This window comes from Mirounga angustirostris, unplaced genomic scaffold, assembly GCF_029215605.1.
Source record: "Mirounga angustirostris isolate CCGP_5_RB_7025 unplaced genomic scaffold, mMirAng1.0.hap1 SCAF_16, whole genome shotgun sequence".
Taxonomy (NCBI): domain Eukaryota; kingdom Metazoa; phylum Chordata; class Mammalia; order Carnivora; family Phocidae; genus Mirounga; species Mirounga angustirostris.
The window spans coordinates 12,612,843-12,627,323 of record NW_026991724.1 but is presented as its reverse complement, the minus strand read 5'-3'; the positions used below and the strand labels follow the sequence as shown (position 1 = coordinate 12,627,323).

The window sequence follows — 14,481 nt, the reverse complement described above, 5'->3', positions numbered from 1 at the left end:
ATAAAATACACAGAACATAACAGAACATAGAACAAAACAGAACAAAAGAGAACATAAAATTGACCATCTTAATCTTTTTCATGTGTGAGGTTCAGGGGCATTAAGTACTTCAACACTGCTGTGTGACTGTCACCACCATCATCTCCAGAACTCTCCATCTTCCCCAACTGAAACTCCCTCCGTGAAGCCAGCACTCCTTCTCCACTCCACTGCCCCAGCCCTGGCAGTCACCCTGGCACTCCAAGTAGCTCAGAGAAGTGCAACTACACAGTAGTTGTCCTTTCTGACTCGCTGATTTTAATTAGTATGTAATTTTTTAAAAAGACTTGTATTACTCAGCATGATCGTAGGTCTCACTCACAGTACTTACTGTTTCCAAACTCAAATGTACTCAAAGGATCAACATCTATAACCATGCAAAAGCCAAAAACTACATCTCAGGGGCTCCGAGACTAATTCCAAAGAAGAGTTCCCAAAACACTGTGCACAAAGACACTTCTGGAATATCCCACAGCGATTATTTTGAAGGGGACAACTCTCAAATTAGGTGTACCTCCTCATTATTAACATACCAGATTACATACATCCATTACACGCCACATTACCAACAGGGAACTCTAGGAAGAAAGCACCCAGCAAGCAGGGTCTGAGCAAGGAAGACTTACCTTCCAGCCCCTCCACCAAATGAAAGGCCAGCAGAGTTCATTCCCGCCAGTACAAAGTAGCCCTGAACTGAAGGAGACTCGCCCATGATGCACCTCATGTCTGGGGTGAAGGTCTCGGGGCAGTTCACCAACTTCAGGATCTCCAGAGTCTCCAGGTCTGGCATGCGACGCAGGAGAGAACTGAGCAGGGGCTCTGAGCCATAAAAACAAAGCCAAACACAGGCCTCAGCTTTAGGGAATTCAAACTCATCCGCTCCTTGTGTTTCCCGACTCCCTCTCCTCTCAGAAAGTCTCTTGGAAGAGGCTTTCTCAGATGAGCCAAACGGGCCCTGAGCAGAAACCATGCTGGAATTAAGGGACAAACCTACGAAGTGCTTGGCATAAAGACAGAGAAAAAAGACACTCTTTAGAAAGACCAGGAGCTGTGGAAGGGCACATAACACACGGGAGGACAGGTAAGATTTCCAAGGGATCGGTACTTGGGGAAAAGCTCTTCGGCGGTACCCGAGGAGACATGCAATCAAAGCAAGGATTTCCTAAGTTGGAACAGCTGCGAAAGACAGGTCCCCAGCCTGTTTGAAAGTCAGCCTGTCATCTGGGAATTATTCCACGGGGACACTGGCAACAGATGAAACCAGACTGAAGCTGGCTGGTGGGTACACAGAGGGTTCTGTATACTCTTCTCTCTACTTTTAAGTGTCTGAAATCTCCCACAATAAAAAGTTTACTTTTAAAAAACGCCCATTAGGGCGCCTGGGTGGCTCAGTTGGTTAAGCGACTGCTTTCGGCTCAGGTCATGATCCTGGAGTCCCTGGATCGAGTCCCGCATCGGGCTCCCTGCTCGGCAGGGAGCCTGCTTCTCCCTCTGACCCTCCCCCCTCTCATATGTTCTCTGTCTCTCTCATTCTGTCTCAAATAAATAAATAAAATCTTTTAAAAAAAATAATAAATAAAAATAAAAAATGCCCATTAAGGGTGGGAGGGGAAACTCTTCATTATAGACCCCTTCATATCTTTGGAATCTGGACCCTGGGACTATATTAACTATCCAGGAAATAAAAATAAATTACAAAATCAAGTAGCATATAAATACCTAATCACTATGATGTACACCTAAAACTAATACAGTATCATAGGTCAATTCTTCAATAAAAACAAAAACCAACTAAAAGACCGTATTAACAAAACAATTCTGCTTTCTAAAAATTTCTTCAATCTTACATGCTGTCCTACGAAAAGGTTTCCTCCTAGCCTAAAATTTCAGCAGTGGTTTTAGATAATACGCCAGAAGTCCCTTAACCAAGATCTTCGTCCCCAGAATCTGCTACCCATAACTGCAGCCTTAGGCAAACTCTGCAGGTTGCCCTCCGTAAGCGCTCATGGGGCCGTTAAAAAGATCAAAGAAGGAACTCCTTGAAAATGCTTCAAAAAAGATAGCATCTTAGACAAACACAGGACGTTATAGTTATCCTCTAGCTCGCACACCAAAGTGATCCCAGTCTTCCTGCAGATTCTGAATCTCCAGCTGGTTCTTGCCCTCAGTGAAGATTGGCTTCGGGTTCTTCTCAAAGCCCCCAGACAAGATGCCACCCTGCCAGTTCCGGATATAAATTCTTCCATCAGCATCCACAATAGCTAAGGAAGAGAAACAACAAGGGAGTGGGGGACAGAAGAGAAAAGCAAGGTTTAGAGGTAGGCCAGCTTTCTAAATGGACAGAAAAAGCAGAACAAAGACACCCATTATTGGCTTTATTAGCAAAAAAGCATCCAGTGAACGCAGACCTTTCGAGGTTGTGGGGGTGGGGGATCTGCCCCCTCAGATTTACAGGGGACCCTGTTTCCCTGATCAGCTACCTAGAAGCTCTGACTGGAGCTCGCAACCAAACTACGGAACTGCCGCAGTGCCACATGAAAGCCTAGCAGAAACGGGGGACCACGAGCCCATTCTAGGGGTTGAGACCTTCCAGGAGATGTCAAGCCCTCTCCTGTGGCACTCAGGGTCGTGGAGCAACCTGATTGTAGCTTACCTAGAACCTGTCTGCAACGTATGCCATTCAAGTCAAAAACTCCAGGTTACATTCCAAATTCTCAATTTGGACCTCTGTGTGGGACTGCAATTAGCTTACAAAACAAACCCAAAAATTGCTTCAGTGGAATGTCTGTTTTGTCCATCCTTTCATAAAGAGTTCTTAGAGAAAAGGTAGAACTGGGTCGGCCTCCCCGTAACACGCTCCAGAAGAGACAAGACTTTGGAACACAGTCTATCCCGAGCAGAAAGTCTTCCTTTTCAGGGACAGGACAGTGGCAAGGAAACAAGATTAAAAACAAAGTGTAAGTCCTCACTCGGTGTGTTGCTCCGCAGAGGGGTCTCCAAGGGGCGAGTCAGAAGGTAGAAGTGTTCGCAGGCGTGTAACGGGATACTAACCGGCTCCTCGTTAGACAGACCCAGCTCGTATGCCCACTACAAAGAGACAGATTGATCCGTGGGTGCGAAGAGGAACAGAAAGACAAATGAACATATTCAGCCGCTTGCAGGAGTTTAACTGCAAGCGGCCTGTGTGCTCTTGCCCCAACGTGAGGCATGGGAAGCCAAGGTTCAGACTGCTTTAGTTATGTGGATGGGGAGCAACACGGTCCTTTTTAAACCATAACAATTATTCTTAGACCAAAGAACAAGAGATTCAGCAACCAATAAAAGGAGCTCACTGGGGGGCAAGTGATGCCCTGTTAACAAAACGCCTGGCCTCGACTACAAACCCCAGATCCCGTCATATGTGACGTCTGCAAGGCAAAAAGTACCCCTAGGTCAGGAGAAGCAGCTTAGTGTTCCTAACTGAATCCATACTCCTGACACAAAAAAATAGCCCCATGCTTTATTTGCTAGGCTGCAGGATGAAATGAAACACCAGAGGAGACCCAACGCCAAGGATTTCTGTCAATGCCCGACCATTTCACAGACTTCCTGGCACCCTTTAACCCAGGGTGGAGGAAGGAAAAGGTCATCACTGGTGCTCCTCTCTGAGGACTAGCTACAGGCCTCTGATTTAGATTACAAGAATTCTGGGCGCCTGGGTGGCTCAGTTGGTTAAGCGACTGCCTTCGGCTCAGGTCATGATCCTGGAGTCCTTGGATCGAGTCCTGCATTGGGCTCCCTGTTCGGCAGGGAGTCTGCTTCTCCCTCTGACCCTCCTCCCTCTCATGCTCTGTCTCTCATTCTCTCTCTCAAATAAATAAAATTTAAAAAAATCTTTAGAATACAAGAATTCTGAGTTTTTAGTCCAAAGAAGGAAAAGGTGGTCCCTGACGTCTGCTTAATTCATCACAGTATTAACCTTACATCTCCATACCTAAAATGCCAGAGGTAAAAGTGAAGTGATAAAATCAGTGACCCAGTACTGTGGCTAACCTACCTGACCAGCACAGTTGACAAAATACTGGCACTCGATCTGTCCTTTATCTGTCTCCACACCAGTAACTTGACCTTTCTTGACCATTACATGAAGAATGCTGGTCCGGTCATAGATCTGAACACCTGTTCCAAGGTAAAGAAAGAGTTGGTGAATCCATCCTCTGATGGCCCAGAATTAAGGCCTCTGCAGCAGATTCTCAACCCCCGAGAAATGCTGAAAAAGCCAAGTCAGTGTTTTATTTAAAAAAAAACAAAAACTCCCAGGAACCACATCCTAAGACTGTGTCAATGGGCCTATTCCAAGACTGAAAACAGCAGACGACTTTAGTACAGAACTCAATTCCAGGAATCATAAAACGGGCAGGGGAGAAAAAGTTCAAATAAGGCATCTTAAACCCTAAACCACCCACACCGGGAATCAGTTCATCCAAAGTACAGAGCACCTTGGACACTGGTTAGTCTTCCCCTCATTCATTCCAACCCCAGGACATGACCAGCCATGGATTCAGTCCATGCTGTGTCTTCTGACCTTGGAGCTTCTCATGTTGGGCTGGGGGGGAGCGGGGGGGGGGGGATTCCCTTAAGCTTGAAGTGCACTGGTCAGTACTAAAAGCAGTTCCTTAGAACTTTAATAAGGGAAATGTGGCCCTGAGGAAACACATTTATTAACAGAGGGTATATTCAAACAAACATTCTAAGAGCCAGCGTTCAACAATGGAAGCCGAGCTGGCGTCGCTGCCAGCTGCGACAGCTTCTTCCGTAACCTCTTCCTTCTTCACCCAGAAACCTGCTTACCATTCTGGGAGGCAGCACTTGCCAGGGCAAGAGCCACGTCAGCAGAGGACACTACGGCATCCTCGGGAACATGCATGGCCCCCACCAGGTCGTGCACGTTGAGGAGAGGGTGAAGTTCGGCGACTTTCTTGGGGGAGATGATCTCAGAAGGGATACCTATGACGCTGCCGCAGAACACAAGGGGACAATGACATGCATGGCCCTCTGGCAGACGTCAGTCTGACAGGAGCATCGGGACAGGCTTCTAGCCTCATACGTACTTCAGCCTTGAGTTGATGCGCTTCAGGGAGATCAGCCGGTCCTGAGTTTGGGCCAGAAAGACCGAGCCTGTCCTTATGTAACCTGTAAGGAAAACCAGCCCAGACTGAGCAGCCCAGGCCTCCTGCGGGCCAGGCGGGCGAGCCCACTAGACTACAAGTTCGAAAAGCGGTGAGGAGTCCTGGCACGGCCACCATCCAGACACCCTCAGCTAGGATTTGGGGAGGATCGAGGGGGATTTTCACGTACATCTTAAATAATCACTCTTAAAATAAACACGAGAGATACTGTTGCTACAAAGCCTTTTGGAAGGGAATGTACCCCAAAACCCATCTTCCTCCCCATGGTTTTGGTGGGAGTGTGACCCCCGATGCAGGCCACTCACAACATCGGTGCGGGGCTGGACCCCCCCCACCTCCCCGGCAGAGCCAGGGGGCATGTGGCCGAAGCTCAGCCAATCAGACCCTCCCGGGATACCGGGTCTGGAGCAAGCAGGTGAATGGCTGGAGGCCGATCATCTCAGGAGCAGTGGCGTCCTGGCCAGATGGGCCGTTTCCCGAGGGGCTGCCTGCTGTGGGTCCCCCCGGTCCGGCCTCCACGCTGCCTCCTCCAGCTGGCAGCCTCCTGCCAACTCGACTGGCTCCGAAAGCCTTCCAAAAACTCCTTTTTGCCCCAGATGGCCGGAGTCGACTCCTGCTCTTTGCAATCAACATACCTGACACAACCTTGATCATGCTTGGGTCAATGACAATCTTCCTAACATGCAGTGACTCTCTGTTCTGATAATGAAAAAGCTGAATCAATCAGGGTATCTTTTTTAAAAGGCAGCACAGGAGGGTCACTTAAATGTTTTTCTCATCTCTTCTGAAATCATCAGGTAAATATGCCCTTCCCTGACATGACAAGAATGTCTCCGTTTGGAGAACTGAAATTTCAGAGACTGGTTTTTAAAAACTGTAGACAGACCAGGCCAGTGCAGTGATCGTGGCCAGTGATGTGGGGGCTTATCACACTCTGAGTCTCACCTGCAGACAAAGGCTTGAGCAGTCAATTCCCACTCACTACCAAACAGTCCCCCTGGGAGGACAGGGCCACCATGCACGAAGTAACATAACACATCACGGCACACACATGAGGTCAAATCATGCTCTTCCAAACAGAACCACGTGCCATAACAAAAGCCTATAGCCAGTTCACAAGAGTAACAGTCTACTGTTTTCCCACAGAGGCCTTGTAAAGTTTGGTCTAAAGCTTTCTGACATAAAATTTGCTTTATTACAGGTTCAAAGCAATAAAATAGAACCCTTAAGTTCAGTAAGAAAAGAAGGTAGACATCTGATACTAAAAAACAAGTCAGAAAAGAAACATGAATGGCCAAAAGACCTATGAAATAACGTTTAACTGAAAAAGATGCAAATTGGAATCTGGTAACTTTTTCCATCTCTCAGATTAGTAATAATGAAGATAATACCCAATGCTGGGGCGCCTGGTTGGCTCTGTCGATAGAGCATGTGACTCTTGATCTCGGGGCCATGAGTTTGAGCCTCGTGTTGGGCGTAGAGATTACTTAACAAAAAAAGCAGAATGAAAAATAAAACAATATGCAATGTTGAGAAGACTCTAAAGAAATAAGCACTCCCATATACTGGTGGTAAGAAGGGGCATCTCTTTTGGAGGATGATCTGGCAATACCTATCAGAGTTGAAAATATGAACACTTTTTGCTCAAATTATCAACCTTCTAGAAATCTATCCTTTAGAACTAGCAATAGAAAACAAATATGACAAGGATCTTTACTGCATCATTATAACAACAAAAAAAGGAACTATAAACATCAGGTAATGGGAAATGGATTAAAAAACTGCACATACTATGGCAACTTCCTCTGCAGTTATAAAAAGCAGAATTTTTTAAAGATTTTATTCATTTATTTGAGCGAGAGAGAGGGTAAGCATAAGTGGGAGGGGCAGAGGAAGAGAGTGAGAGAAGCAGGCTCCCCGCTGAGCAGGGAGCCCAATGCGGGACTCGAACCCAGGACACCAGGATCATGACCTGAGCCAAAGGCAGATGCTTGACCAACTGAGCCACCCAGGCGCCCCAAAGCAGACTTATTTATATGAGCTAATTTAGAGAGCCCTCCATAATACACTTATATTTAATGATTATTAAAATGTTTTTGTATTAAAGGAAATAAGAAATAAACATGTAGCAGAGAAGCAATTACCGAAACAAAAGATGGTACAAAAAGTATATGATAAACTGTTAAGCAAAAAGCACCAACAAAAGGTAATGCAAACGGGCGCCTGGGTGGCTCAGTTGGTTAAGCAACTGCCTTCGGCTCAGGTCATGATCCTGGAGTCCCGGGATCGAGGCCCGCATCGGGCTCCCTGCTCGGCAGGGAGTCTGCTTCTCCCTCTGACCCTAACCCCTCTCATGTGCTCTCTCTCATTCTCTCTCTCTCAAATAAATAAATAAAATCTTAAAAAAAAAAAAAAGGTAATGCAAACTTTGGAGAGAGAAAATCCGCGTGGACTTCCAGATAAAGTAGTGATGTGTCAGAATATTAAAGGAGCGAACATACACCTCACATAAATGCACTGTCTTCTGAGGTTTAGCGTTGTAATATCGGGAAATCCAAGTTGTGCATATGTCACGTGTCTTTAAGTCTCAAAAGCGGTCCACTGACCGGCCCCTGCGCGTCCTGCCGGATAACAGAATCCTCCATCGGGGGACCCCACATCCCCTTTTCACTGCACCACGGCTGAACTGCAATGGGGGTGACAGACTGAGGGTGATCCCCGGACTCTCCCTTGCCTGACTTCCTCGCTGCCCTTCAAGCATCAAGGAGATACCAGGCCCCAAAAGGGGTTCCAGATCAGAACTCAAGTGAGACAAACTTAGCTTACAGAAAAGAGGCCTACGACTCGGGTTCCTCTAGCATCCAAGCAGGTAAGCAATGCAGGGCTCGGCAAAGCACTAGGGACCGAACCAGGGCACCGACTGCAGGGAAGTCAGTAGTTCCAGCTCGGGGCCCCTTAGGTGGGCCCTCTTCTGACTCAAACTCTGCTTACCAGCCGATTCAAGTACCTGTGGCCACCAAATTAAATCCAACCAAAAGGGACTCGCTCCCGCCTGTCCTGCACGTAGCAGGCATCCTCCCTGACAAAAGCCAGAGGTGGTGAGGCAGCAGGAACGCCTTCTACTATCTTCACTCAGAGTCCTCGCCTCTCCAAAGAAAGCCTGGCCAAGTGAGAGGTGACCGTGGGGGAGTCAGGCTCATCTGCCGGGCGGGGACCAGGGCGAGGCAAGTGAGGCGCCCGCTCTCGGCACCAAGCCGGGGCAGGGCCAGCCTGGGAGCCCTGCTTATGTGCTCGAGGTTCTACAGCCCCTTCCTTCCCCTCCTCTAGCTCCTCTCCTGGCATCTCCTCTCTCCACGAACACAGCTACCCAATCCCAGTTCCCAGACGTTCAGTCTTCATCGAGGACTTAGACACAAGGACACTTTGCCAGAGCAGGAATCCTATGAAGGGGAAATGCTATAAAACCTCAGCCTGTCATCAAAATTTCCAATACTTCAAATCTCACCTTCCCAACGAGAACCGTGTCACGGGTCACATGAGGTCTGAGCCGGCCAGCAAAGGCGACCATCCACTGTGTTTATGCTGTGACCCCCGGCAGGGCCGCCTCAGCGGGCGAACAGATCAGGCTACCATCCTTGTCAGGATTAGCCTGGAATTACCTGTGATCTGAATTATGCGGGTCTTCAAAAGAGCAACCCTGACGGACGGGGGCGTCCTGAATTTCATCACTAGGCCCCGCTCCTCCCCCGGGACATCTCCCGTGGCCACCAAACCGTTTCATCAGCCACGACGCGAGGCTCGCCCCTGGGCTCCTGGCCGATGCATCACCTGACGACACGCTGACAGACACGCTTCTAACTTGTGATCGTGCGGGACCCTCCCATGGCTCAGCCTTCCCCTTCTACTTGCTCCGGTCGTACTTAGCTCACGATTCCCTGGGTTCTTTTCCCTTGCTGACACGCATAACGGGTAGCCTCCGTTTAAGCTTTTCAGTCAGAAGAGGCCTTCGGAGCAACTGGTGAAATGCAGCGGGTCAGACCACGATTTCACCATCAAGCACCGAAACGGAAGTATGTCCTTGGCTTCTTCGTCCAGGAGCCAAGCGTGGCCACTTGCTAGACTTCAGGGAGTGAAATAATAGGAAATGGCCCGGGAAGCCTTTCCTATCCTGAGAATGATAGGCTCTGGAAAGGATCTGGGACAAGGACGGAATCCCCTCGGCGGGTAGGGAAACTGGAGACAGCCCAGCACGCCAACAGGCTTGCCCCAGGAAAGACCCTGGCGACTGGCAGAGCCCGGACTAAGACTCAAGCCCTGACCACCAGGCCGGCAGGCTGACGCGGCGTCGGGCCACACACGGCACGGAGCACCAGAGTCTGGGGCACAGGCGGACCAGTAAATGGCGGATTACCTGCTTACCTGTCTGGATCCCCGTCTCTTGCTCTAACTGGTGGTAGAGTTTGTTGGAATAGTCTGCCATCTTCTGCTCGATGGTCAAGTGCCTGGCGGTGCTCAGGATACCAGCACAGAACCTCGTAGAGCCGGCAGCCAGCCTGCAGGATGCATCCAAAATGCTATCAGGTACACTCCCACAGCTGTGAGTGCAACTAGTTCAAAGATCCTCACTATGGCATCGTGTGTCACATCGAAAGATGGAAGCAACCTACGTATCCACCGACATGAGCGGGACTGAACAGGCTGGAGGACCCCTCTACGATGGGATACTCTACACGGCCATAAAGAAAGGAACGAGAGAAAGCTTTTATGCAACAATACGGAACAACCCTAATGAAAAAAGCAAGGGGAGGGACACTGTTTAAGGTTCGCTACTAACTTGTATAAAAAAGAGAAAAAAATAATAAACGAATACCCGGGTACACGTATACAAACTGACCGATACAGATTTGCTCATATAATGACTCGGGGAGTATCTGCAACGATACACAAGGAACTTAACTTGCCTCCAGCGAGGGAACCTTCCAGCTAGAAGTCAGGGGTGGGAGGCAGAATTTCCCTGTACACTCTTTTACAATTTTCAATCTGACTCGTGTACATGTATTGCCTATTCAGAAATAAATACAAAGGACGTGTTAAAGGTCATCCAATTTCTGGTAGGCAATAGAACAGAAAAGGGACATTAGGGGAAAAGTGAAACAACTTGAACAGAGCATGAACTTCAGTTAATACTAAGGCATCCACACGGATTCACTGCATTTCACGGTGATCCCACCCTAAGGTGTTCCTCCGAGGTGCGCACGGGACCCCGGCATACGGACTGCTGCACTACCTTCACGTCTGTTCTGTAAATCTCCCACTGCTCTCGAGTGAGTGAGTTCCACGGGGAAAAGGAACAGAGATCAGGCAGGAGGTAGCCAGTTTCATCTCGGCTCACAGAGGAAGCTCCTGAGCCACGGGGTTGATGTCGCTGTGTGACTACAACGGAGAGGACAAGACGGCGAGGTGTGCCGTGACCCTGAAATGAAACGCACCCTCTCTAGAGACCTGGGTGTGCTGGAATCGGCCACCTCTGTCCAAGCCGGAAAACACGGGCGGTTTGCATCGCAAAACCGCGTCCAGGGGATGTTGCCTGCCTGTGGTTCTTGTCCTGCGACTTAGCGCCAGTCAGCTTAGCTGCTGGCGGGACAACGTTACCGGGAGGGGAGGGGCTGAGGGGAGCCCACGCAGTCTGGTCCTTACCTGCCCTGCTCCAGAAGGACAATATCCTTCCACCCCATCTTGGAGAGGTGATAGGCCACGGATGTGCCCATGATCCCACCACCACAGATGACCACCTGCGCCTGGGCAGGCAGGGCGACAGAATGCGCCTCGGCAGCCGACGCGCCGCTCCTCCCCGACGACCAGTTCTGCCATCCTCGGCCGGTCCTTTGTCTTCGGACCACCGACAGCAGCCGGTAAAACATCACGTCTGCCAGCAGCTCGGCGCGGTGCTCTCACTCGGCTACGGCAGAGACCCCCGACATGCACACTAGACGGAGAAAGCAACCAGATTTCATTCCACGTACTGTACTCAGGGCACAGGATTACTGAGAAAGGGAGAGGAGGCGCCAAAGAACGCTAATCATGCCCTCGGCCCATGTCTGAGGCCCTGCGCAGTTCCAGACGCTCTGCCAGCTGCAGAGACAGCAGGGGACAGCGAGGAGGAGGGTCTTGCCTTTATGCAGCACCTTTCATGAGAGACACAGACAGTGAGTGGGCGTGTGAGTGGGCGTGAGGGTGCCTGTGGCAGGGGCGGCCCAGACACACATAGAACAAGAACAAGGCCGGTGTGCAGCAACGCCCGACGGCGTGTGTAACCTAGGACGGTCGGGAAGAAGGGGACGTCGGAGGAGAGACCCGTGGTGACCGGGAATCAGCCGGATGCGTCTTCCGGGCAGAGGCGCAGGCACGTGCAAAGGCCCTGAGGGGAGGCCGACCCTGCGGAGTCCGAGCACGGAAGGGAGGCCAGGGTGCCCAGAGCACGAGGAGCAAGGCGGAGCGGACCCAAGACAAGGCTGGAGAGGGAGGCAGAAAGCCAGGACACACAGCGCTTGGGATGCCATCGTGACGAGCTGGGATTCCGCTCCGGGCGCAAAGGAAAATACTAAAGCAGGGAATGAAACGATCAGATATGCTTTTCCAAGATCAGTCAGGCTCCACGGCGGCGGGAAGTGGGCTGGAGAACGAGAGGAAAGGCAGGGCTGGGCAGCTGCTGCGGTAGTCCTAGAGGGAGGGCCTGGGGGTTGGGACCCGGACGGTGGCAGTGGAGTCAAAGCCACGGCTGGATTGTTCTGGAGGTGAAATGACGGCCCTGACTTACCAACAAACGGGATGTTAAAATGGGGCAGGGGGAGAAATAAGGATGATGGCAGAGTTTCTGGGTTAAGCAACTGGTGCCACTTACTACAGTATGAAGGGCTAGGGATGGGGAGGGAGGCGGGGAAGGAGAGGGAGCGAGAGGGAGGCTGCGAAAGGGTGCAGGCGCGGGTGCGCAGACAAGCCAACGTTCCCCTCTGAGGGGTCAAGTGCAAGACGCCGGGCGGGCACGCACGGGAAAAGGTCAGGCAGCAGCTGGACATCCAGGCCGGCAGCCAGGGGAACACGTGGGGTATCCGAGACCCGGCATGCTGAGGAACAAGAAGAACCCTGAGGCTCCCCAGCAGGTACAGCTTGGGAAGAGAAAGAAAGTACCGGACAGAGGACAGAGCGCTGGGCAGACGCACAGAGCATCCGGACAAACAGAAGTGGTGCAACAGACCGAGAAGGAGCCTCGGCGAGGCAGAAAAGAGAACTGGGCTGCGGTGTCACAGAAGCCGAGAGAGAGGAAAGAGTTTTAAGAAGCGGTTCGCTACGGAGGGTGCCCGGGGGTGCAGCAGGACGGCCAAGGGTCCGTCCGCTGGGACTTGACAACAGAGGTCCTTGGTGTCCCCAGAAAGAACATTCCCAGGAGAGTGCTCGGGATGAAATCCGGACCAGAGCAAGCTCCAGAGCGAGGAGATGAGGGAGTGCAGACCACTCCTTGACTTTCTGCTCCAAAGAGAGCAGAAAAACCAGCCAGCAGCAAGAAAAGAATGGGAGCAGAGCAGGGTTCTTGGTCTATAAAGGCGTGGGCCGTGGAGACTGTTTCACTGCTGGCAGGAAGGGCCAGTAAAGGGGAAAGAGGTGGGTCCGGAAGGAGAGGTGGTGACAAAGAATGAGGTCCTGGAAGAGGGGAGAGAGAGAGAGAGGACCCAAAGCCGCAGTGAGGGACAGCGTGCCCCGGGTCTGCCCAGGCCACGGGCTGGAGGGAGACTCAAGGACCAGCAGCCCTCTTTCCGGAAGCAGGGGAAGGTTAGTCCGGGTGCGCTTATCCCGCAAACTCGGGTGTCACACGCTGCGACCAAGCACACGTGTCTACGAGACAACTAGCATCATAAGGCAGAGAAGGGAAAGGGTACGGGATCGGGCCACCAGAGAGAATTACTCTCCCGGCAAAGCAGAGGCCTGTTCAGGAAACTGCAGACAGACCTGCCGGGAGACGGCAGGGTCACCGAGCGTGGGGAGAGGGGGGACGTCAGAGGACAGCCCCGGCAGACAGTGCGCCCAGCAGCATGCCAGTACCCACGGCGGGCCCCAAACAGCCCAACTCGTCCAAGGCCCAGGTGTGGGTGCCCGTCCATCACCACACAGCATCTCAGGACGGAGACCGAGCAAGGCCTCTACCGCGTCCCAGGATGAATCCCATCCAACCAGGGCTGATGACTCGGCCACCTGGCGGTAGTCACCAGGCCTCACACCCTCGGTCCCTGTCCAAGGGTCTCAAGACAGAAGCTTCTTCCTGCAACCTCGTCTCCACGTGACCAATTTCTGTCCCTCCCTCCGTGTCTCTCTCTCTGCTGTCCTCCCCTCCAGACCTCTCCACCGTGCCCTCCAGAACATCCTTTCCGGAGTTAAGCACCCGGCCCTTCGCCAGTACTGTCTCGCCTGTCTCCACGGGGACGCAGCTCTTCTGAGGGAGCGGCCACCGCCGCACGGCCAGCCCCACTCTACTGAGCTCACCACGCGGGGGGCTGGGGGGTGACTATCTGCCTCCTCCCTTCAGAACTATTACTGCTTGGTCACACTCGAAAAGGCCCAGTTCCTCTGAGGCTCAGGCTAGCAGGCACCCCCTGCCTAGCCCCGGGGCCACCGCGGGTTCAGCCACAGGCAGATGTCTGTCTACATTCGGGTTCTGAACCCACGACACTCCTCTCCCAACCTCGGACCCCACCTCCTCTCTTCCTCCCTTCAAAGCAGATAACCTGTCTCATCGCATCCCCTGAAACTCCACCAATCATCCCACTTGCATCTACAACCCTCTCTCCTTCCCTCAGAGGGTCAAAAGTTCGTCGCCCCACAAGAGCCCCGGATCCCTCTCCCTCCTTCCCTGGGACTCAGCTCCATGAACCCAGCTCCTCTTCCACGTACCTTCGGTGCTCCGCTCTGACCCTCAGCGTTTTCATATGCTCAAGTCCTCCCAACCCACCAAAGAAATGGAACAAAAGCTCTGTAACTGTCTTCGAGTAGTGTCATTTTAAAAATTCTAAATGGTAAAAAAATATGGTCTTGGCAAAAAGCACAAACGTAGGAGGCAGTTAGGACTTCCCATCAGGGCGCCTGAGTATCCGACTCCTGGCTTTGGCGCAGGTCTGTGGTCTCGGTGTCGGGGGATCGAGCCCCACGTCGGGATTCTCTCTCCCTCCGCCCCTTCCCCCACTCACAGGCACGCACGCACATGCCTGTGCTCTTTCTCTCTCTC

The 14,481-nt window shown here is 51.6% G+C and overlaps 1 protein-coding gene across 8 annotated transcripts in view; it reads right to left on the bottom strand.

Annotated features, from left to right (window-relative positions):
- LOC123855274 (pyruvate dehydrogenase phosphatase regulatory subunit, mitochondrial) overlaps positions 1-14,481 on the bottom strand; it is a 37,611-nt gene that overhangs the window by 18,607 nt on the left and 4,523 nt on the right. For 6 of the 8 annotated variants that reach the window (XR_010407946.1, XR_010407945.1, XM_064580161.1 and 3 more), the window contains exons 2-11: positions 10,905-11,193; positions 9,627-9,760; positions 6,599-6,693; positions 5,843-5,906; positions 5,130-5,211; positions 4,870-5,033; positions 4,076-4,197; positions 3,009-3,126; positions 2,151-2,300; positions 666-858 (exon numbers count right to left, since the gene is read on the bottom strand). Coding sequence is in view for 6 of the 8 variants with exons in the window: in XM_064580161.1 (XP_064436231.1) it covers positions 666-858; positions 2,151-2,300; positions 3,009-3,126; positions 4,076-4,197; positions 4,870-5,033; positions 5,130-5,211; positions 5,843-5,906; positions 6,599-6,693; positions 9,627-9,760; positions 10,905-11,128 (1,346 nt within the window). In the remaining 2 variants the exon portion in view is untranslated. The remainder of the gene's footprint in view (positions 1-665; positions 859-2,150; positions 2,301-3,008; positions 3,127-4,075; positions 4,198-4,869; positions 5,034-5,129; positions 5,212-5,842; positions 5,907-6,598; positions 6,694-9,626; positions 9,761-10,904; positions 11,194-14,481) is intronic. The other 2 variants (XM_045890748.3, XM_064580162.1) reach the window with 2 other exon arrangements.